The sequence below is a fragment of the Rhinopithecus bieti genome, unplaced genomic scaffold (assembly GCF_001698545.2).
Source record: "Rhinopithecus bieti isolate Rb0 unplaced genomic scaffold, ASM169854v2 scaffold_32083, whole genome shotgun sequence".
Taxonomy (NCBI): Eukaryota; Metazoa; Chordata; class Mammalia; order Primates; family Cercopithecidae; genus Rhinopithecus; species Rhinopithecus bieti.
The window spans coordinates 2,229,835-2,253,765 of NW_016814096.1; the positions used below are offsets into that span (position 1 = coordinate 2,229,835).

General features: G+C 40.7%; 1 protein-coding gene across 1 annotated transcript in view; it reads left to right on the top strand.

The window, feature by feature from the left end:
* Positions 1 to 17,157, top strand: part of CAT (catalase) — a 35,818-nt gene extending 18,661 nt beyond the window's left edge. Inside the window, exons 8-13 of the mRNA XM_017849719.1 lie at positions 216 to 368; positions 4,758 to 4,896; positions 7,627 to 7,757; positions 13,382 to 13,489; positions 16,058 to 16,141; positions 16,469 to 17,157. Of these exons, the coding sequence (XP_017705208.1) occupies positions 216 to 368; positions 4,758 to 4,896; positions 7,627 to 7,757; positions 13,382 to 13,489; positions 16,058 to 16,141; positions 16,469 to 16,534 (681 nt within the window). The 3' untranslated portion in view covers positions 16,535 to 17,157. The remainder of the gene's footprint in view (positions 1 to 215; positions 369 to 4,757; positions 4,897 to 7,626; positions 7,758 to 13,381; positions 13,490 to 16,057; positions 16,142 to 16,468) is intronic.
* Positions 17,158 to 23,931: the final 6,774 nt, after the last annotated feature.

Here is a 23,931-nt window from a genome sequence, read left to right on the forward strand (position 1 = left end):
AAACAGATGTACTTTTTCCTAGGGAAACTGTCAGTACTTACCACTTCCTATTGTGAAAGATTTAACTAAGGCACTCATCTTAAATTCTTATGTTTTATTGGATTTAAAAATTATTTTCATTGGCTTGATTGTATTTGAAATCTGGTATTTTTGTGGGTAGCTTTAATTTCCTTTGGTTGATTGTCTGTTAATTATGAATATGACATCATTTTCAGGTTTGGCCTCACAAGGACTACCCTCTCATCCCAGTTGGTAAACTGGTCTTAAACCGGAATCCAGTTAATTACTTTGCTGAGGTTGAACAGATAGCCTTCGACCCAAGCAACATGCCCCCTGGCATTGAGACCAGCCCTGACAAAATGCTTCAGGTGAGCCTGGTGGATTGAGATGTTCGAGGCAGGTGTCCATGTGAGCGTGCACACACAAAATGTGCAGCTTGGCATGATCCTTATATGAGGAATTAACGAGAACGTTACTTAAACTTTAGGTGCTTGGTTACCTTGTGGGACTCACTGAGGTGAACTATCCTTCAGTGAGCATTCCTTGAAAAAACCAAATGTAAACAAAATTCCATGGTAAAGTCCCTACATGTGTAAAGACAAGAATACTTAGTCTCTTAATTAAAAAAAAAGAAAAAGACATAATAAAAATACCTTAAGTATAGGTAGAGTGAAACATCATTTGTTCGGTGTGTAACTGAAGTATGGTTAATTAATTATAATACCTTGGTAAGCCTAATTTTATTCATTTTCTTTTTTTTTTTTTTTGAGATGGGGTCTTGCTCTGTTGCCCAGGCTGAAGTGCAGTGGTATGATCTCAGCTCACTGCAACCTCCGCCTTGCAGGTTCAAGCAATCCTCCTGCCTCAGCCTCTTGATTAGCTGCCATTACAGGCACCCGCCACCATGCCCAGCTAATTTTTGTATTTTTAGTAGAGATGGGGTTTTGCCATGTTGGCCAGGCTGGTCTCAAACTCTTGACCTCAAGTGACCTGCCTGCTTCGGCCTCCCAAAGTACTGGGATTACAGACGTGAGCCACTGCTGCCAGCCTCATTTTCTATTTCACGGTGGTGCTTGAATTTTTCCATTTGTAAAAAGAGATCTAGGGATGATTTTTATGAACTACATGTATGCTGCCAGTGATAAAGGCAGTGGATTAACCATTCACCTTGCTAATGTTGTTAAGCTGTCAGTATGTTTTACTTTTTAATATGCTCTTTCAAGAGTACCAAGAGTGAAAAATTCTACTTTGGATCAGAATCAGTAGGAAAATAATTGGCTTAATAATTACCGTGTAAATCAATCTATTGTGGTTTCGGACTGTGACCTTGAAACAAAGGTTAAAGATTGTACCCCAAATCAGACCACAGCGACTGAAGGTTACTTCTTATGTAAAGTATCTGATTCCAGTTCAAGTTTCAGTCTGCATGGAGGACAAGCTTAAGTTTTTTTAAAAATAACTTTTTTGCTTATGACATTGGGGAGCATCTGAGGCTTTTATAGAAAGTAAGTTTTCATTAGTTTTAGTTCAGTTCAACTATTATAAATTGAGTACCTGTCTGTTGTGTATGGTGAACTGTCGGGTGCCATAACAAAAGGCAGAGTGCCATGGTGATCCAGGAGGCAAAATTTTGTCTGATAGGAGGTCGGCCACAGAGTTTCATGAACGAGGTAGCATTTGATATTGTTTTGAAGAATAGATAGGATTTTGATTTTTAATAGGTAAAATGGGGCAGGAGAAGGAGTTGAGTATAGGCACAAAGGTGGAGCATGTTAGGTGTGTTTAAACTATAAATAGTCACTCTTTCCTGAATGAGAAGAATAGAATTTGGATAGATTCGTTGAGTATATGTCAGAGGGGACCTTAAGTGCTTGAGTAGGAGTGAAGAGCTTTCTTCAGTTTTGAGAAATGTGGTCTGGGATGTATTGAGTAGAATCACTCCTCTTGGTGATAAATAGAAAAAGCAGGAACTAGGGGTTGGGAATAGAAAAAGGAAAGTCAGGCAGTTCTCAGAGGAAAAGCAGAAGTTGCATTGAAACCAGGGAGTAGAGGAAGCTAAAACAATGTGACCCTGGGCCTTGAAACTCCCTGCCTGGTAGCTGAACTGTGTGAGGGTGAAGCTAATGGGATTTGCCAAGGCATGAAATTGTCATGGGCAGAGCTAAAGCTGCATAACTCTGGTTAGACAGAGAGGGAATGGATTGAGGAATACAAGGTTACCTAAACTCTTTTCACAAGAATCCAAGTCACCATGGGTCTTTGGAACCACAGTGGGACCGTGAGGCAGTCAGCAGCACTGAATTATATAATTTGAAGAACAGTGAAGATTTGAATGGAGAACTAGGCCCCCTAGAAAAGGACTGCAAAGCAAATACATATTCTCTACATCCTAAGACAGCAAATGTCTAAGGCAGCTATTGAAACAGTGGGGAAGAGAGTCCTGAAAAAGGATGACAAGTAGAAATTAATATAATTTATGTTAGTATTAATTTCAGTTCGGGCAAATATATCTATTTTAAATTCAGTATACTCTTTATAGGTTTTTTTTTTTAAGATGAGTTTTAGAAAGTGTTTGAAAGAGCTTTCGTAAGTTTGTCAAGTTATTGTTTCTAGCCTAGCTTTTCCCCACCCTTCTTAGGTCATTTAACTATGAGTTCCAATACCATGGAGCCTATGAGGAGCCATACAGTTGGGGAAGGACTGTTGTACTCATTTAGCCATTTGGTGACTATTAAGGAATGATTTGAGATTTTTTGAGTGGGTGAGTAGGGAGTATGTAGATTGTCTTGTTGGACCAGAAGTGGAAAGCCAGTTAGGAGGGCTTTGGGGTTATTCTTGCTGAGAGCTCATGAGTATTGTAGCCTAGGCAGTGGCAGTTGGTATATTAATGGGCAGTGTTTACAGATGTCTTTTAACAAGGTCATATTAATAAGTTTTATAACTTTATCCAAAGTGGTGAGCCACACCATGGTGAAATGGACAAATAATATAATACAAGTCACGGAGAGACTGTCCCCTGAATACCTGAGGACCCAGGTGCAGCCTTTCTTGCTCTCATTCTCTGTATTTTGCCAAGAGTTGGAGAAGTTGAGCTGGTTGCTTGAGTGGGAAAGGCTTTCCCACTCATGCAGGTCCAGCAAGGGAGTTCAGGCACAGGGCCTTGGGGAAGGCCTAGATTCAAACTGGTGTCAGGGTATGACCTCACTGTGCCCATTTCCCAACTTCTGCTGGTCTCCACCCATAGGTGCGGTAAGGTTGCCTGATAAACACAGGGTGACACAAAATCAGAATTATGTGATAGAGGCTACATTCAGGAGCTGCCCATGGCAGGATTGTATCTCCTATCCTGTTGATGGAGTCAAGAGCACAACTGTTTGAGCCAGAGGAGACAACCAGCTTCCAACCTATAGCTGAGTTTTGGTCATGACTGCATGGCTGGTCATCTAAATATGACCTTAGGCTATTTGAAATGATGATAAGAGGGAGTCATTCAGCCAAAAGCAAAATATTGACAGAACCCTGGTACTGGATTAAGTCTGTTGGTATCAGTGATTTGGTACAAGGTTATTGCTTAAGTTGCCCTATTCAATTTGGTTTTTATTTTGCCTTATAGAATTAGGGATCTAAAAATACTTTTAAGATTCAAGGCCAGTGATAAATTCAATGGAAGAAAATTGCTTATAGAAAAGAAGTATGAATAATGAGAATAGGTCAGTCATTAGATATTAAGATTAATGTGGAATTTATCTTAAAGCTTTTGTTTGAGCATTAACTGAAAGAAATTTCAAAATGCTTGCCATCCTTGCCTTGGTTAATATGGAACATAATTTAATCTTAGATTCATGACCTTTGGCATTGTAGGGCTTTCATTTTGAAACATAGATTTTTTGTTGTTGTTGTTTATATCTAGAAAGTCTCAGAGCTCGAAGTGTATCTAAGATAATTCAGAAGGCATCATGGGAGGTACTTTTTTTTTTCTGATCTTGCTCTGTTGTCCAGGCTGGAGTACAGTGACACGACTGCAGCTTGCTGCTGCCTCAACCCCCGGGCCAAGCAGTCCTCCCACTTCAGCCTCTTGGAGTAGCTGGGACTACAGGCACATGCCACCATGCTTGGTTAATGTTTTAATTTTTTTTTTTTTTTTTTTTGTAGAGACAGGTCTCACTGTGTTGCCCAGGCTGGTCTCAAACAACTGGGCCCAAGTGATCCTCCCACCTTGGCCTCCCAGAGTGCTGGGATTATAATAGGCATGAGCTACTGTGCCCAGCTGGAAGTGCTTATTTGAAGAATTTCCCATACTGTTGGTTTTGTAGAAATTTGTTGCTTTTTGTTAAGAGCAAATGATTGGTGCCTCCCCTGGAGTGAGGGAATGAGGAGGAATAGAATTAATTCAGTATTTCAGTTAGTTAATGTTCTAGCATATTTGTTTTATAATGTAATACTTCCTTGGGAATAGCAAGTAATACAGTATAAGACAAGACACTAACTTGTTATGCAGAAGGGGGGAAAAAGGTATTATTGCCTAAAACAGACGGAAGATTTATGGTTGGCCATAGGGCCTGGGAAATTAAGAACTGTTCAGTTAGGGAGAACTCGTAAGAGTAGAGGCTTCACTCTTAAGTAGGGGGAAAGGCAGAATTTTATGGTAACCATGTACAGAGTGCTTTGTACTTCAAATTTCAGAATGAAGTTTACAGCCTATTCCTATGTTATATGTTACTGCCCCTAGTCAGTATCTATTGCATTTATTACTGCAGGGCCGCCTTTTTGCCTATCCTGACACTCACCGCCACCGCCTGGGACCCAATTATCTTCAGATACCTGTGAACTGTCCCTACCGTGCTCGAGTGGCCAGCTACCAGCGTGACGGCCCCATGTGCATGCAGGACAATCAGGGTAGGCCTTAAGACATTGGGCTCCCCATGCGTGGGCAGAGGGCATGTGGAGCAGATGGGTGGGAGGCCAGGCCAGTGGCTCTCAAGGTGGCCCCGCAGGACCTTCCTGCTTGGTGAAGGTGCTCTCCAGGTGCTGCTAACTGGGCGTGTTTTTGCCCAGCAGTGAAGATTTAGGCTGCCTGAGGACTCTCCATGCTTTTAATCTATTTTATATATTTTATTGAGAGTTTCCACTTCAGATGTTACTTGTATCCGGTAGTTAAAAGCAGGGAGTAAGATCTTTCACACTGGCTAGAGTACGGTAGCATCCAGCTTGGGAGTCAGGTTTTGAAGACACTTCACCAAAATGGACAGTTCCTTAAATCACTGTAAAATCACCAAGACTTAGACCCTTAGAAGTGCGAAAGCCAAGAGTTGGAGTCTTTTGTTTCTCTTTGCAGTTCTGTTGGGGCCCCGGAGGAGCAGGTCTAGCCCTAGCTAGAATTTGGAAGGGAGCTAGAATTAGCAGGGAAGGCTGGGGAGAAGAGAGTAGGGAAGGCAGAGCAAGTCAAAGGATTCCCCTCCCTTCATTTTTCCCTAAGTGAATAAAGTCATGTGAATCAACTCTACCACTTTTTGTTTTTTTTTTGGAACTCATTTATCAAACTTACAATCTTTTTCTTTTAACTACTTTTTTTTTGGTGTCGTGTACAAACAGCCTCTAGTTCTAATTACTTATTCTAATAAGTCAAGCAGAATGCTTGATTGAAGTTTTTTCCTTTTACTATTCCACAGTTTAATACAGATCTCAGTTATTTTCTTTTCCCATTTAGGACACGTGTTTTAGTAATATGGACTGCATGCCTTGATCCCTTTAGAAATTTTACTGATGATTTATGTTTATAACCACAGATGTCTATATTCAAAGAAAGTTTATTTTCTATAATAAAATAATATATGTGTCCTACAGAAAATTTGGAAAACATAGGAAAAGAAGAAAAAAGAAAATACCCATATAGTCCCAACACCCAAAGGCCACAGCTGTTACATTTTGCTATATTTATTTATCTATTTATTTATTTTTGAGACAGAGTCTCACTCTGTTGCCCAGGCTGGAGTGCAGTGGCATGATCTTAGCTCACTGCAGCCTCCCCCTCTGGGTTCAAGCGATTCTCATGCCTTAGCCTCCTGAGTAGCTGGAACTATAGGAGTGTGCCACCATGCCAGCTAGTTTTTGTAATTTTAGTAGAGATAGGGTTTCATTGGCCAGGCTGGTCCTGAACTCTTGACCTCAGGTGATCCACCCACTTCGGCCCCCCAAAGTGCTGGGATTATAGGCATGAGCCACTGCGCCTGGCCTGATTTTAAAAGTAGAGCATTTGGGCTATGACCTAGAAGCTCCATGAAAGAGCTTATTTGTTCTTGTGGTCAGTGCCTTAAAGACAACTCCCACTTTGAGTAAAGGTCGGAGCTCATTTGGAAGCAGGATTTTAAAAATTAACTAGGCACATTTCAAAGAGCAAATTCTTAATGAAGAAAACACTCTGATGGCTGGTTGTTGGAGCATTTTGCTTTTCATGTAGATGTGGCTGATCTGTTGAATTTCTTGAGCTAATAATTGGGCTCCATAATAGTATGGTGTTCTTCCTTCCCCTACACACACACTTGGTGTCTTGATGAATGTCATACATAGGCATCTCTTGATTATCTACTGTGGATTATCTGTTATGGTAGTGAGCTGGCTAAAATTCTAACCCCAGATTGGTTTGCTCAAACCACTTAATATGTTTCTGGGCCACTCCTGTTTAGGCAGTGTGTGCTCGGGTAATGAAAGCTTCTGCTAATATCAGCCAAAGCAAAGTATAGTTGAGAAAATAAATATGCCAAAATGAAAAAAAAGCCTCATAATTTATTTCAAAAGTCAAAGAAAATGTTTTGATTGTATTTGTCACTGTTTCTTATAAGCCCAGATAAGTAAGTGCTGATATACAATTACCACATTTTCTTAAAAATTCTTTTTTTATTTATCTGTGGAGGGTGTGAAAGTGAAGCTACAATGGAACAAAGTCATCATCGTCAGTAAAGGAGAGATACCCTGAGAATCCTAAAAACACTTCAAGGAATAGCAAAGTAGAGTTCTGTAATGGAAATACTGTGTATGCTGGGCTGGAGGAGACAAAGAACCCAGAGTTCCAACCCCATATCTACCACTGGCTTCTGTGTGACCTTGCAGCAGTCAGGTCACATCACAGAGCCCCATGCTTGTGTTTGTAGATTCAAGGAGCAGAACCAGAACTTTCAGATTTCCATCAAGAATTTTGTGATGCAGTGTTTGAATTGAACCTGAGTCCAAATGACACAATTTTTCAAGTCAATTTTGGAATGTGTCTTTGAACCTCATCCCTGTATGGTGGCCAAATCAAGCCTGTATAAACTTCTACATGTGCTCTAAGCCTCAGAAGACTGATAGATGAGACCCTTTGAAGTGTCAAAAGGGACTTTGAGATTCATTCATAAAGTGCAGCAGCCTGTGCAAGCATTTAGCAGATGGCAACGTTCACTAAGAATCTTCATGCTACCTGTAGCTAAATGCAGGAAATTAAAAATAACATGTGTATGTTGTGTTTATATCCGTGTATGTGTGCATGTGTATTTGATTACCACTTAAATTTATTTCTCATCACAGTGATTATTTGCAGACCTACTTGATTTTTCTTGTTCCTAAGTGCATCTGAGTGGTTTTCTTTTGAAGGTGGTGCTCCAAATTACTACCCCAACAGCTTTGGTGCTCCAGAACAACAGCCTTCTGTCCTGGAGCACAGCACCCAGTATCCTGGAGAAGTGCGGAGATTCAACACTGCCAATGATGATAATGTTACTCAGGTAATGACTTCTTTGTCTGCTATGGAAGTCACCTGCTAATTCTCCTTGTCAATGCCTGCATAATCTGCACCCCCCCCCTCCCACCCGCAACGCCCAAACTGTCTGATATATCTTAAATTGAATTCAAGGAAGACTCATCTGTGATAGTAAATGGGGCCCCTAACTGGCTGGAGTTGAAGGGTTTTATTCCTCTGGTCTTTTGCCTCAAGGTATGGAGACTCTGTCTCAGTTTCTTCAAACTTTATTGAAGGGATATGGGGAGGGAGACATTGGGGAAACAGTGATTTCGTGGGAATTTAAGAAATGAGCATATACAGCGTATGTGGAGACAAATCTAAGAATCTGGGCAGGACAGCCCAGGTTCAGGGACTAGAACTAGAGATCCAAAATAGCTTCAGGAACCTTGGCCACAAGAGTGTGGGCGTTTCCACTGCAGAGCTCGCCCTTCATGTGGCTTATTCTCCATCTGTCTGCTTCTACTTGCCAGTGCTAATCGATTATTTTTTACCATGGCTTCCTGTTTTCTCCTATCTGCGTCAGAGCTTCTGTTTTATCATTGTTGTGGCTTTTCCACAATGGTTTCTCCTTTAAGGCGTCTTTCTCCATGTATTACTCTTTTTTTTTTTTGGACCACCTTTTACTCCTTTTCTCAACACGTCTATCTCAGATTCTAGAGAGATGGAATCCTATTGACTTGGCTAATCTTTTCACCCCAGGTTGCACCATTGGCCTTGGTCAGCCTCTAGTTAACTGCCCCAGGTCAAGTGCTCATCCTCTTTCCTGTCGCTTATGGCTGTCCTAAGGGCTGTTTCAGCACATGATATGAAGGAGGCCCTCAGATTTGAAAGGGCCTGTGGGTGGGCAGCTGCCTCCTTAATGTGTCCAGTGTAACTTATATCACACACAATAAAATAATAAAGTTAAAAGTACAGTTGTTCTAGAGCTCTGTTTGAGCAGTTAGTGTTAAACTTAGTATTTAAATTAGATTATAACCTATTTCTAGTTTCTCAGTTTGTGAATGTGGGTTCCAAGTAAAAGATACTTAAATACATGAATTAATTCACTGTGAGGATATCTTTGCTTGAAAAGCATTTACGTATATACGTATATATGTATATATAAAAAAGAAATTACATTATTGTAGGATATAAACCATTTTTAGATGAGCTTAAAACATTTCCTGCAAACCTTTTATGTAACTGCATTATTTTTGGTGATGCAGATGACACCAAGTATATTACGGTACATTCCCTGCCTCTCAAAGAATTTTGCCTATATGAGGTCAATACAGGTATTAAACCAGCTGATACAACCCTTGCAAAACTTAATTAATGAGGCTATTGCTTACACATGAAAAATATTATGTGCTCATCCTTATTGAGAGAATTTCTTATCACTATATAGGATATAGTGTGGTTTTTAAGTAATCACAGTACTATTGTTATAGATTCATAGCATAATTCTGTGATGATGCATCCCGTGGGAAATACAAAAGAAAGTCCAGATTTATTCTCTTAAAAATGATTCACTTGGGCTTGCCTCTGTCTCTGGCAGACTAGCTTGTATCATACTTACCATTTCATGGAGAACATTGAAAAAGTAGGTAAAATACATAAAGCATTTGTTTGAAGGCTTTGGAGAGCTAACAAAGCAACAAAGATTTAAAGGATCAAGATCAAAGATAGAAAAGAAGTGCAGAAAAAAAAGTGCAGAGAAGTAAATTTGACATTTGGTTTCCTTTCCTCTTGAGGTATTTGTTAATTTGTAAGCACTGGTCCAGAAGCTGAGTGGTGTTTACAGCAGTCTTATGAGTCTGAAGGGACAAAAATTGGAATTCAAGGTCTGCAAAGAAGCAGAGCCTCTAGTTACACTCAGGGCTTTCAGTTGAAATCCCTGAAGGGCCATGCCTAGGAATAAGGGCAAACTTGAAATAAACTTGCTCTCACAAAACATGAAACACAACTTTGCCTCTGCTCAGTCTCAGATTGGATTAAGGTGATCTCTCTCTACGCCATCTGTCAGAAGCAAACACAATCTTCTTTGGTGGAAAATAGAACCTCAAATGATTCTAGACCTTTTTATATGGAAATGTTCAGCATTCAGCAATAAATGACCAGGCACCTAACACATTAAGACCTTATGACTGAAAATCAAGAGGGAGAGAAACCCCCCCTACAAACTGACAGTAGAAACAAACTTACTGGAGGCTTAAATAATGGAACTGTCAGATACAGGTTTTAAAATGACTGATTAATAGGTTTAAGAAAATAGATGACAGCATGAAGAATTTAGTAAGAGAACTTTAAGCTATAGAAAAAGAGTTGAATGGACATAACTAGAAAATATAACAACTGAATTTAGAATTTAGTAGATGGCTTTTAAAGGAGGTTAACATGGCTGAAGAGAAGATTAGTGAATTGGAAGATAGAACAATAGATATTATCAAGGCTACTTCATCTGAGGAGTTCGAGGCCATAGTGAGCTGTGATTGCTCTACTGCATTCCGCCCCTGGTGATGGAATATGTACACATACTTTTTTTTTTTGTTTAACCCTTAAACCTGTAGGCTGGGTATGGTGGCTCACACCTGTATCCCCAGCACTTTGGCAGGCCAAGGCAGGTGGATCACCTGAGGTCAGGAGTTTGAAACCAGCCTGGCCAACGTGGTAAAACCCCATCTCTACAAAAAATACAAAAAAATTAGCTGGGCATGGTGGCGGGTGCCTATAATCCCAGCTACTTGGGAGGCTGAGGCAGGAGAATCACTTGAACTCGGGAGGTAGAGGTTGCAGCAAGCTGAGACTGTGCCATTGCACTCCAACCTGGGCAACAAGAACAAAACTCTGTCTCAAAACAACAACAAGAACAAAAACCAAAACTAAAACAACAACAAAAAAATGTTATTTGGTTCTTTTTCAGATCTACCTGTTTTCTCCTCATATCCTATTGTCTTAATAATATTCCTTTTTTGCATCTCTTTAAATATGTATGTTTATTTTAAAGCCTCTTTCCAATGATCATGTCTATGATTCTTCCATCTATTATTGCATGTGTAATTTCTCATTGGGTTTCCTTGTATGTATTATAATTTTTCACTATGACTCATCTTCAACAGGAGTTATTTTCTGCAAAAGTACCAAATGTATCCTAGTTGTAAAAGTGATTAACTAAATCTCTGAGACAGCAAGGTTTTTTTTTTTAAATGGATTTTTATTCAGTGGTGTGTTGATAAATATTTAACAGCTGGCTACCTGGGGAGAAAGCCCTGGTTTGTAGTGTTTATCCATTTTCATGGTGGAAATATTTCATAGGGCTGATTTCAGGCTACTAACATGATGTCACTAAACCTGTGGCATTGCAAAATGATGTGCTATATCACTGTTATATAGTATTTCCCCCATAGTGATACAGTAGACACAAATGACTTCAAAAACATAGGTAATATTTATTAATTAGGAAATGATGTTTTAAGTATTACTTTTGTTTGTACTATACTTAATTATAAGTTTATGTAATTTAATCTTTATAATGGCTGTGTTTCTACTGTCATAAGCAAGCTGGCTGCAGCATTCCACTGGAATTGCAGGAACAAATTCTTACACTTCAAGATGTTCAAGATTGTAGATTGAGGTGACAGACTGAGGTGTAGACTGAGGTTCAAGATGGCAAATTGAGCTGACACGGGAGGCCTTTCTTCTACTTCTCACATATGGACATGCTAAATTAAGTTTTTTTATTTGTTTTATTTTTTACTGTCCCAGTTTTCCCATAGAAGGATCAATTTTTTTTAATAATGTAGCTGGGCTAAAAAAACAAGAAAGTTTTAATTTCCAAGTCCCACAAATGAAAGAGGAATCAGAGTAGTGCATGAACGTTGAAAGTATATATTGTGTAATGATAACCAGACCTGATTTGTACCTTATGAAGATTTTATGCCTCCAAGGGGTTAGGAGTTGAGGCCACAGGCTTCACAGTTTTCACAGAACTAGAGCTCAGCTCTTGGCATAATGGTGAGAACCAGGAAAGGGCACCTCAACTACCCATCAGACTGAGGATGCAGCTTGGAAGCATGTGGGCTCTAAATGGAAGCAGTCAACTCCAAGAAATTGGGAGTCCTTCCCCTATGCTGTGCTCAAATGAGGTCCCTGCATTCTTACTCCAGTTGGAACCATGAAAGACCTTAACTGAGAAACAAGTGAATCAGTGAACGCTGTTAGGTCTTTGCAGAGATGAGAAAATCACCACAGGAAGACACTTTCACAACTAGGATACATTTGGTACTTCTGCAGAAGATAACTCCTGTTGAAGATGAGTCGTAGTGAAAAATTATAATACATACAAGGAAATCTAATGAGAAATTACACATGCAATAATAGATGGAAGAATCATAGACGTGAGCATTGGAAAGAGGCTTTAAAATAAACATAGATATTTAAAGAGACGCAAAAAGGGAATATTATTAAGACAATAGGATATGAGGAGAAAACAAACAGGTAAATTTGAAAAGAACCAAATAGTATTTTCTAGAAACAAAATTACTATCCATGAAATAAAAACTCAACAGATATTTCACATTTGAAATAGAAACTCAAACGTGACCCAGTTGACGTTTTCACAAAATACGTCAAATACAGCTGAAGAGAGAATTAGTGAATTGGAGATGGGCCTGAGAAAATCCCCAGGATATAGTACTTTGATTAGATTGTGTTATGTCTGATTAACTTTGGTAGCAGGTTTAAACTTTACTCAAAAATTTAAAAACATAATTATAGCCTGATATTTGATGACTTAGGGAAATGATGCATCTCTTAATATATTATGAAGGTGATACTTTGGATAATTGGGTGTTATTGGACTTTATAAACATTAATAGAACAGCACATAGAACAGAGTCTGGCACATTATAGATACTCAATATTTGTTGAATGAGTGGAATGAATGAATGAAATGTAAGAATAAAATCATAGCTACAACCTGTTTCAGAATTGGGCAGAGGCTGCTCAGATTCACATACCTGATACTAAGCTCCTATTTTTCATTTTAATTTATGGATATTTATTTTAGAGGCAAACCCAATAATCTAGCAAAATATCACTATTCATATGTTTTGCCTAAGAAATATTGGCTTCAGAATAACTACAGATGCACATGTATAAATGAGGTAGTTTTTAGATATATTATCTCTATATATAATTACATATCTGTATATCAAATTATATCTCTGGCTAAATTAGTTTTTATTTTCCTCCATGGTTCTGGGTGAATTGAACAAAGGTTGTATTGTGCTAAGTTTACATTCAAAGGCAGCTTGCACATTTTAGACTTGTCAGTATTAAGCATGTGGTGAGGTTTTAAATTGTAGATCTATTTATAAGAGAATTATAGCAGTTACTATAAAGGATATTATTAGAAAGCAGTTAAGAGCTATTAATAAATGAATTTTACTTATTTTGCTTAAAACAAAAAATGAACACAACCCAAATGACAGTTTTAGTTAGTAATTTAAAATTATTCTTAAATTCTAACTTTTTTTATCATTGATTTCGTAAGTGTTGTAGTAGGTGAACTTTGTTGGTGATAAACTGGTGATTCGATTCTCTGCACTTGCTCTTTTCCCTGAGCAGGTGCGGGCATTCTATGTGAACGTGCTGAATGAGGAACAGAGGAAACGTCTGTGTGAGAACATTGCAGGCCACCTGAAAGATGCACAAATTTTCATCCAAAAGAAAGCGGTGAGTCTTTGTGAGCTGAAGTGTGCCCTCTGCTGGCTTGGGAAGACAGTGCAGCTGTGTGGGAGAACCCTAAAAAGAAAGTGCCATTTCTATTGTGCTTGACCTAGGAGGACTTAAAAAAAAAAAAAAATATTAGTAATCCCCAACCAACTTCTGATTATTTTCTTTCCGTGTTTTATCTGGTCTGGCATATCCATTGGTCCTTTGCTGTTTGTCCAATGTGTACTAATTTAGTTGTGTTCAGAGTGAATTTTATCCTGTGCTGTTTAATTCGGCTGCAGCCAAGTTCTGTGCAAGATAGTAAATGTCCAATATCAAAATGTGAGTCCTGCTGCAATTCTACTTAAACTTTGGATGATAATAAATATATCAGCTGGTGTGATGGCATGTACCTGTAGTCCTAACTACTTGGGAGCTTGAGGTGGGAGGATCGCTTAAGCCCAGGAGTACAGGGCCAGCTTGGACGACATAGGGAGACCCTGTCTCTAAAATCAGTCAATCAGTCAATCTGTCTGTCTGTCTTTCTTTTTTGCATTTTTATGGTTTGAAACCTGCCTAAAGGCCTAATGTCGCGATACCTTGATTCTCCTTCAGATGCAAACTAGAAATTTGCATGATTTCTGGAATAAGAACTGCAGTGCTTCCAAAAGGCAGGCTAGACTTTCGTGCTAAGGTGCTGGGGTATTTCTGATGGTTGCTCATTGAGCTGCATGAAGACCTGTCATTTCTGATTTCCTGGCCTGTCCCAGAGCTAAGCTTTTTGCAAATCTAGAAATCCCCCTTTTTCCTTGGCCCCTAGTTGTTTCTTCTCTGTTCCTAGGGGCAGCTGGGCTAAGCAGCTGTCTGGGCTGTGTCCAAGGGCCTGGGTTCAAGTATCAGCAGAGAGCCTGACGGGTGCTCTGTGCGGTAGGCAGGGCAGGATTTATCTTCTTTTACTGGAGAGAATGTATAAGACAGCTTGCAGGTAGCAGAACTGAGCTGGAACCCTTGGCATTCTCCTTTCACATATGCTGAAACTGTAAGGCTTTTATGGGTTCCCAGTGCCATGGCTCCTCTTGCTGTCTGCTGGGGAATTCCTGCCTGAAGTATGTGGAGTTGCGCTGCCGTGTACCAGTGTTCTTGTATCCTTCACATTAACTTTAGGCTGTGTCTGGGCCCGTTTCTCAATGTAAATCGCTGTAACTTGTTAAGCGCTTACTCTGAGGTCAGCTGTTTCCATGCAGTAAATGCAGCTCACCTCTCTGCATTTTTCTCACAGCATCCTGTGAGGTAGGTTGTGTGGGTTTTTTTTTTAGATGAAGTCTTGTTCTGTCACCCAGGCTGGAGTGCAGTGGCATGATCTTGGCTCACTGCAACCTCTGCCTCCTGAGATTTTCCTGCCTTAGCCTCCCCAGTAGCTTGGACTACAGGCATGCCCCACCATGCCCGACTAATTTTTGTGTTTTTAGTAGAGATGGAGTTTTGCCATGTTAGCCAGACTGGTCTTGAACTCCTGACCTCAGGTGATCCGCCCACCTCAGCCTCCCAAAGTGCTGGGATTACAGGTGTGAGCCACTGCGCCTGGCCTAGGTTGTATGCGTTTTTTTCCCCAACAATAAGCAATTCTCTAATTCTTTGACAGCAACTGTGTGTCCTCTAACTCAATTCAATTCTAACAGTAACTCCTGGAGCTAGAGTCAGAACCCAAAGATTTAGGGGTCAGTTCCCACTTTAGATGACAAATGAGGTACCCTGGATATGCACACTTCTGCAGATTCTGACTGCAAATTAGGGGTTCGCACGCCCTTTCCTCAGGTTTGATAATTTGCTGGAAAGACTCATAAAATTCAGGAAAATGATTTACTTATGTTTACCGATTTATTATAAAGAATATAACTCAGGGATAGCCAAATGGAAGAGGGGCATGGGGGAAGGCCTCGGAGCTTCTGTGCCTCCCTGGGTGGACCGCCCTTCCAGCTCCTGGAGTGTGCAGCAATCCAGACGCTCGCTGACCTTGCCAGTTGCAGGTTTTTCTGGAGGTTTTATGACATAGGCATGATTGATGAAATTATTGGCTATGGGTGATTGAACACAATCTCTAGCCCCTCTCCACTCCCTGGAGGTTTGGGGGTGGGGCTGGAAGTTCTAACCTTCTGATTGCATGCTTGTTCTTCCTGGTGCCAGCCTCCATCAGGAAGCTATCTAGGCCCCCATGGATCATCTTAGTAGTATATAAAAGACAGTAAATTCGAAGGGTTTTAGATCTGTGTCAGGAATGGGGGACAAAGACCAAATAGTATTTTTTAAATTATACAGATTAGGTGTCATTTTCTTGCACATTTTGGCAGAGGGACATAAGCTCAGATAAGTTAAGTGACCTGTCCGAGGTTGGTCAGCCAGTATATGTCAGAGTGTTCACTGGACCTGCATCTTAACTCTGAGGCTGGCATTATTAAACACCTGTAGTACTGCCTCCTACTGAAACATCTTTCCTCCCCTGTAGAGTAAACACCGGGAAACCACCGTCACTGGGGAGTGATATGGTAGGGAGTTAGAGTAATGCTTGCATTTATTTTCTTTTGGCCTTAGATCAAGAACTTCACTGAGGTCCACCCTGACTACGGGTCCCGCATCCAGACTCTTCTGGACAAGTACAATGCTGAGAAGCCTAAGGTAAGCTGGGAGCAGCCTGGCCACGCAGAGGCCGTGTGTGCTAGGTTGGAGTAGGCGCGGCTTAGTTACCACTCAGCATTACAGTCTGCAGGGGCCATTACCTGCCGCTGTTAGATTTCTTAAGCAGCTATGCAGAAATTCATTTGAGAGATAAAAGAACTCACCAGCGGAACACATACTCTTCATTTTAGCCCTGGGCAATTTAAGACAGTTAAAGTGAATGAATTCTGAATTATTATTTTCATTTGCATACATATTAAAACTAAGTAAATATCACGTTGCTTCCTATGACGTGATTAACCTGCCCATCTTGTTCTCTTAAAACAGAATGCGATTCACACCTTTGTGCAGTACGAGTCTCACTTGGCTGCAAGGGAGAAGGCAAATCTGTGAGGCCGGGGCCCTGCGCCTGTGCAGCGAAGCTTAGCATTCACCTATGTAACCCGCCCATCACTGGATGAAGATTCTCCAGTGCTAGATGCGCAAATGCAAGCTAGTGGCTTCAAAATAGAGAATCCCGCTTTCCATAGCAGATCGTGTAACAATTTTAATGCTCTTTCCCCAGGGGAAAATGAAGGTTAGGATTTAACAGTCATTTAAAAAAAAATTTGTTTTGACAGTTGGTTGGATTATTCATTTAAAATGATTAGAAGGAAAGTTTCTAGCTAGAAATACGATTTTATTTGATAAAATTTGTTGAAATTATGTATGTTTACCTATCACCTCATGGCCTGTTATATTAAAATATGGCTATAATTATATAAAAGGAAAGATAAAGATGATCTACTCAGAAGTTTTTATTTTTCTAAGGTTCTCATAGGAAAAGCACATTTAATACACCAGTGTCGTCAGAAAATAACTTGAGCACCATCATGGTTTAATGTTTATTCCTGATTATAATTGATCAAATTCATTTTTTTCACTTGGAATTACATTAATGTTAATTTGCACTGATTTCGCAACAGATCAATTTGTAATTGCTTACATTTTTACAATAAATAATCCGTATATAAGAATAGAGATGGTATTTGATTTCTTTCGACTCCATGTATAACTGTAAACTGCCACCAGACTCTTAATTTGAACATCATCATTTTCAGATATTTACCCTTAAAAATGGAAATGCCAGTATCTCGAGGACACCATGTTATCTGTTTAAATCTATAGCCTTTGGACAGCCTTCTGAGCCACTGATAAAATAGCAAATGCCCTAACTTTGAAAATTACTTAAATCTCTTGTCCATTCGCTCACTTACCTATGATTGAGTTTTTAAAATATGGGCTCAGAACCACTAGTTACTTTCCTCTTCCTTCTTTTTAAAACCCATATTTGCTTATCATGGTTGAAAATCACATGGAAGACTTTAAAGATGAGTTCTGAATACTAAATGAAAGTTTGTTTTCCTTGAAAATGTGTATTCCTTTCATATTCAAAACCAGTTTGTGCCGGGTGTGGTGGCTCATGCCTGTAATCCCAGCACTTTGGGAAGCCAAGGCAGAAGGATCACTTGAACTCAGGAGTTGGAGACCAGCCTGGGCAACATGGCAAAGCCCTGTCTGTACAAAAAATACAAAAATTAGCCGAGTGTGGTAGCTCATGCCTGTAGTTCCAGCTACTAGGGAGGCTGAGGCAGGAGGATCTCTTGAGCCCAGGAGGTTGAGCCTACAGTGAGCCATGATTGCACCACTGCACTCCAGCCTGGGCAACAGAGTGAGACCTTGTCTCAAAACAACAGCAAAAACAACAACTAAAAACAAAACAAAAAACCAAACCAGTTTGTACTTTCAGGAGTTCCTAAGTTACAGGCTTCAGGAAATCATTAGACCACTAACAGACAGATACAAACTCATTCTTGGTCTTTTAGCTCAAATTTCTTTACTCCTCTGTCAAACCCTCCTGCCTGAATTCCCCCTGTATTTGAGTACGCTTTGAGACTGTTATATTTGTAGACATAGAAACATAGATTTATTGGGTTGGGTGCAGCGGCTCATGCCTGTAAACCCAGCACTTTGGGAGGCCAAGGCAGGTGGATCACCTGAGGTCAGGAGTTTGAGATCAGCCTGGCCGACGTGGTGAAACCCCATTTCTACTAAAAATACAAAAATTAGCTGCGTGTGGTGGTGTGCACCTGTAATCCCAGCTACTCGTGAGGCTGAGGTGGGAGAATCGCTTGAACCCGGGAGGCAAAGGTTGCAGTCAGCCAAGATTGTGCCACTGCGCTTTTTATTTGTAAAGGTGAGAACTTCTGGAGATGGTAGATGGTTGGTGGTGATGGTTGCACAACAGTGTGAATGTATTTAATGCTACTGAACTCTACACCTACAAATGGCTAAATGGTAAGTTTTGTGTATATTTTACCACACAAAAAATATCCAGTGGTCCATTCTTAGTCTTTGTCTTACATGGCCTCTCAGCTGTGTTTGACACAGTTGGTCATTCACACTGCCTTCTTCATTATTTATTTATTTTAGAGATGGCGTATCATTGTGTTGCCCAGGCTGGCCTCAGCCTCCCGAGTAACTAAGGCTACAGGCACACGTCACCATGCCCCGCTCTCCTTCTCCTCCTCCCTTTCTCCTCCTCCTCCTCAATCTTCTTCCTCCTCATCCTCTCTCTTCTTGTCCTTGTCCTCATCATCCTTCTTTTTCTCTTTTCTTTCTTCTTCCTTTTTTCTTCTCTTTTTTAAAATAAGAGCTTTATTGAGATATAATTCACGTACCATAAAAACCACCCATTTAAAATATACGAGTAAATTTTTTTGTATATTCACAGAATTGTGCAGCTAGCACCACAATCAATTTTAGAGCATTTTCATCACCCCAATTAGCAGCCACTCTACATTTCTTTCTTAACCTTGCTCCCAGCCCTCGGCCATCATGAATCTAAGATTTGCCTGCTCTGCACGTTTCACTTAAATGGAATCATACAATATGTGGTCTTTTGTGACTGGCTTCTTTCACTTAGCATAATATTTTCAAGATTCTTACACATTGTAGCATCTATGAGTGCTTCATTTTTTAAATTGCCAAATAATATTCCACTATATGAATTTACTATGTTTTATTTATCCATTTATCATTTGATGGACATTTGGGCTGTTTCTACTTTTTGACTATTATGAATAGTGCTGGTATGAACATTTATGTACATATTTTTGTGTGGACATAACATTTCCATTTCTTGCATCCTCATCTTAAAAGGTGTTTTTCAGGCCGGCTGCGGTCGCTTCTACCTGTAATCCCAGCACTTTGGGAGGCTGAGGCAGGTGGATCATGAGGTCAGGAGTTCGAGAGCAGCCTGGCCACTACGGTGAAACCCCGTCTGTAATAAAAATACAAAAAAAATTAGCTGGGCATGGTGGCGGGTGCCTGTAATCCCAGCCACTTGGAGGCTGAGGCAGGAAAATTGCTTGAACCCAGGAGGCAGAGGTTGCAGTGAGCTGAAATTGCGCCACTGCACTCCAGCCTGGGTGACACAGCACGACTCCGTCTCAAAAAAAAAGGTGTTTTTCACCTATACTCTACCACACCATTATCTAAAAATGTAAATATTAGACTCCTAATATTTAAAAATCGGTTCTTTTGTTGTGTCAAGCACCCTTGACATAAGTAACTCCATCTTAGAAAGAGACTCCGTCTTATATTTCACAGGGCACTTTGCCAACAGGGACAAGATGTTTGCTTAATAAATAAAGACTGCATCCAACCAGATGAGGACATCAACAAGCACACTTTTCCACTATCAGTCTTCACCAGAGGACTGTGGCTGTAAAAAGAAACAGGACTTGTGCAGCTCGAAGTGGCCGTCTTAACTAACACCATCTTGCTGTTAATCGTGATAATCACCTGGCATCTGCCACTGAAGGCTCTTGGACTGCCTGGCCCAGACCAGGAGATTCTTTTTGCCTTAGTCGCTCTCCCTGAACTGATTCATTAACGCTTTTTCCCTATCCTTCTTCTTTCGATGTTAAATGTAACTTTGTTGTGGAATGTTTAATCTATAACATTTACATTTTAAGTGTACTATTATGTATGGTCTGCCGTATTGACTGACTTGTGGATTGGCTTGAGCCTGTGTGCCTGCAGCTCTGACTACCGAGTGAATGGGAAGCACTGAGGCAAACTGCCTCCTTGGGAACTCCATGACGCTCCTGGCTTTTGTGATTGAGATTACTTTAATGAAAGTCAGACATTGTGGAATGACACAAATGTGCATGGACCTGGTCATCTCTGACCTCATGCTGCTTGTGAGACTTGTTCTTCTAAAAGGAGGACTCGGTCTGGGCTTTTAGAAACACTGTGAAGGATTGCCTAGTTTGTTTCATATTAAATTGTCAGAATTTTGGTTTAAAAACACATTAATTCGACCAGGCATGGTGGTTCCTGCCTGTATGCCCAGCACTTTGGGAGGCTGAGGCGGGGAGATCATTTGAAGTCAGAGGTATGAGACCAGCATGACCAATATGTTGAAACCCCATCTTTAGTAAAAATACAAAAAATTAGCTAGACGTGGTGGTGCACACCTGTAGTCCTAGCTACTTGGGAGACTGAGGTAGGAGAATTGCTTGAACTTGGGAGGCGGAGGTTGCAGCGAGCCAAGAGTGTGCCACTGCACACCAGCCTGGGCAACAGAGTGAGACTCAATCACGAAAAACAAAAACAAAACCAATCACATTAATTTTTTCTTTCCTGGATAAAGGGCATCACTCTGATTTGTGATCTGTGCTAAAGAAGTGTTTTAAGAACTTCTTAGCACTCACTTTTCTGGGAGAAAAGCCACAAGCAAGCTACTTGGGCCATTTCTTTGCCTGTTAGTTGATGGCATTACCAAAGCACAAAGGGCCGGATTCTACTTTAAACTCTCTGGTAAGCCAAACTGAAGGCCTTAACTACTTTTTTTTTTTGTTTTTTTAATTAGCCTCTTTTCTAAAGAGTGAAGGGGATTAAAGCGTTAGTGGAACAGGCAAGAAAAAGTTCTGTATAGTATATACTACTAGTTACCGTATGACTAGTGATTTTGTTTTTTGCATTTTTTTTTTTTTTTTTTGAGGTAGATTCTCACTCTCCTGCCCAGGTTGGAGTGCAGTGGTATGATCTTGGCTCACTGCAACCTCCGCCTCTGTAATCGCTTGAATCGAGTTCGAGTGATTCTTGTTTCTCAGGCCCTGAGTAGCTGGGATTACAGATACACCCCACCATGTCCAGCTAATTTTTGTGTTTTTAGTAATAACAGAGTTTCACCATGTTGGCCAGGCTGACCTCAAATTGCTGACCTCAAGTGATCTGCCCGCCTTCACCTTTCAAAATACTGGGATAACAGGTGTGAACCACTGCACCTGGCCAGCTCTGTATAATTTTGAACCTCTGATAAAGGTAAACAATCCCATATTAATATATGGAAAGTTTGCTATGGAAAGCTCTATTGCAGATCCTTTTAACAAAGGAAGTACTTATTCCCTCATTTGACTATTTGATAAGCGAATTTTGCATTATCTATTGCTTTAATTTTTTTGTTGTTTTGCTTTGGTATTGTTTGCTCAAAGTGTAGCAGTGTATTTATTAATTTATTTGAGACAGCATCTCACTCTGTCACTCAGACTTGAGTGCAGTGGCGCAATCACAGCTTACTGCAGCCTCAACCTCCTGGGCTCAAGCTATCCTCCCGCCTCAGCCTCCCTAGTAGCTGGGACTATAGGTGCACACCCCCACGCCCAGCCAATTTTTGTAATTTTTGTAGAGATGGGGTTTCGTCATGTTGGCCAGGCTAGTCTCGAACTCTTAAGCTCAAGCGATCCGCCTGTCTTTGCCTCCCAAAGTTCTGGGATTACAGGTGTATGCCACGGTGCTAGGCTAAGTGTAACATTTTAAACAGTCCCTTGTATTTTCTGTCCTTCAATGAATTGTATTATGGAGCTATATGTTTAAGTAAAACTCTTACTTTAAAGAGTGTGGTGAAGTGGACAGTGATCCCCCAAAAGATATATCCATGTTCTAATCCCTGGAACCTGTGAGAGTGACTCAATTGGAAAAAGGATTTTTGCAATGTCATAAGTTACAGATCAAGAGGAGGCTGGGCGTGGTGGCTCACGCTTGTAACCCCAGCACTTTGGGAGGCCTGGGCAGGCGAATCACCTGAGGTCAGGAGTTCGAGATCTGCCTGGCCAACATGGTGAAACCCCGTCTCTACTAAAAAATACAAAAAATTAGCTGGGCATGGTGGTGTGTGCCTGTAGCTCCAGGTAGTTGGGAGGCTGAGGCAGGAGAATCACTTGAACCCGGGAGGCAGAGGATGCAGTGAGCCAAGATTGCACCACTGCACTCCAGCCTGGGTGACAAGAGCGAAACTTTGTCTCAAAAAAAAAAAAAAAAAAAATCAAGAGGAAGTTATCCTGATTACTCAGGTGAGGCCTAAATCAAATAATAAGTGTCCTTCTAAGAGACCAAAGGGTAGAAGAAGGAGCAGGTTATGGGAAGACTGAGGCAGAGATTGGAGTTTTGCAGCCACAAGTCACGAAATACGTGGAGTCACCAGAAGCAGGAAGAAAAAGGGAAGGATTCTTTTTTCTTCTTTTTTCTTTTCTTTTCTTTTGGAAGGATTCTTTCTTAGAGCCTATGGCTTCCTTGATTTCAGACTTGTAGCCTCCAGAACGGCGAGAGAAGACATTTCTGTTGTTTTAAGCCATCAATTTTGGTAATTTTTCACAGGCAGCCCTAGAAAGCTAATACAAAGAGGATGCTAGTTTAATGGTTTCCTAAAATGAAAATTTCTTGAGTAGCAAGAAGGATGAATGTTTTCGTTCTCTGAACTGCTTGGTGCCCAGGGGGTGGGAGGGAAAGCATCCACATCTCCTAGACAATGTGTTTCTCTGCAGTCCTGCCCACTTCTGCCTGTTTGCCCCACCCCAGTCCCTGCCATGCCTCTGAGCTGCTTGGCTCTGCTTTATTGTCACTGCCAAGCTCTCGCCTGAAAATTCCCCATTCCCCTCCTGTTAGCTAATTTCTCTTCTCCTGGACAGTCTTTCCTTTCATCCTGACTGGTCCATTAACATGGTACTTACCTCTTCAGATGGCCAGGACATGGGTCCCACATTCAAAATGTAAAGGCATTCTGGATGCTTTAACAACAACCATCAGTAGTGCAAGAACAAAGTTGAATGACAGCTGACAACCTGTATGGCCAGAAGGCAGTAGAAAGTGACCAAATCCTCTGTCCAAAGGTGCAACTTCAATTTAGCTCCAGGAAATTAACACCACAAGAGACTGAGAAACTAGTGTTGCCAGATATGATTTTAAAAGAGAAGCTAGAAATCTGGATTTTTAGGTGAATCTTTCGATTTCTAAATAAGGCAATGAAGTCACAGTAAGAAATAAAAGAAAAGCTCAAAAAAACAGACAATGCTATGTGCACCAAACAAAAATGCATCTGTAGGCTATGCACGCCAATGAACTCCATTTTGTGATGGGAACCTCTGTCTTACGATATTAAAGGTGGAGGGTAAGATTACCCCATATATTTCTTGCATCTTTTTGGGCTCTTTAAAAATCTCCAGCCTGCTGGGTGTGGTGTGGATTTGGCAAAGGTTCATAGTAATCCAGGTACTTGGGAGGTTGAGATGGGAGGATCACCTGAGCCCGGGAGTTCAAGGCCAGCTTAGGCAACAAGCAAGAACCCATCTCCAAAAATAAATCTCCAAACACAACTGCTAGGAAATGGAAGCGTCACCAAAGGTTTTACAGGTTGTCAGTGTTTTGCTGAGCCTACCATGCTGAATTGAATGATACACAGACAG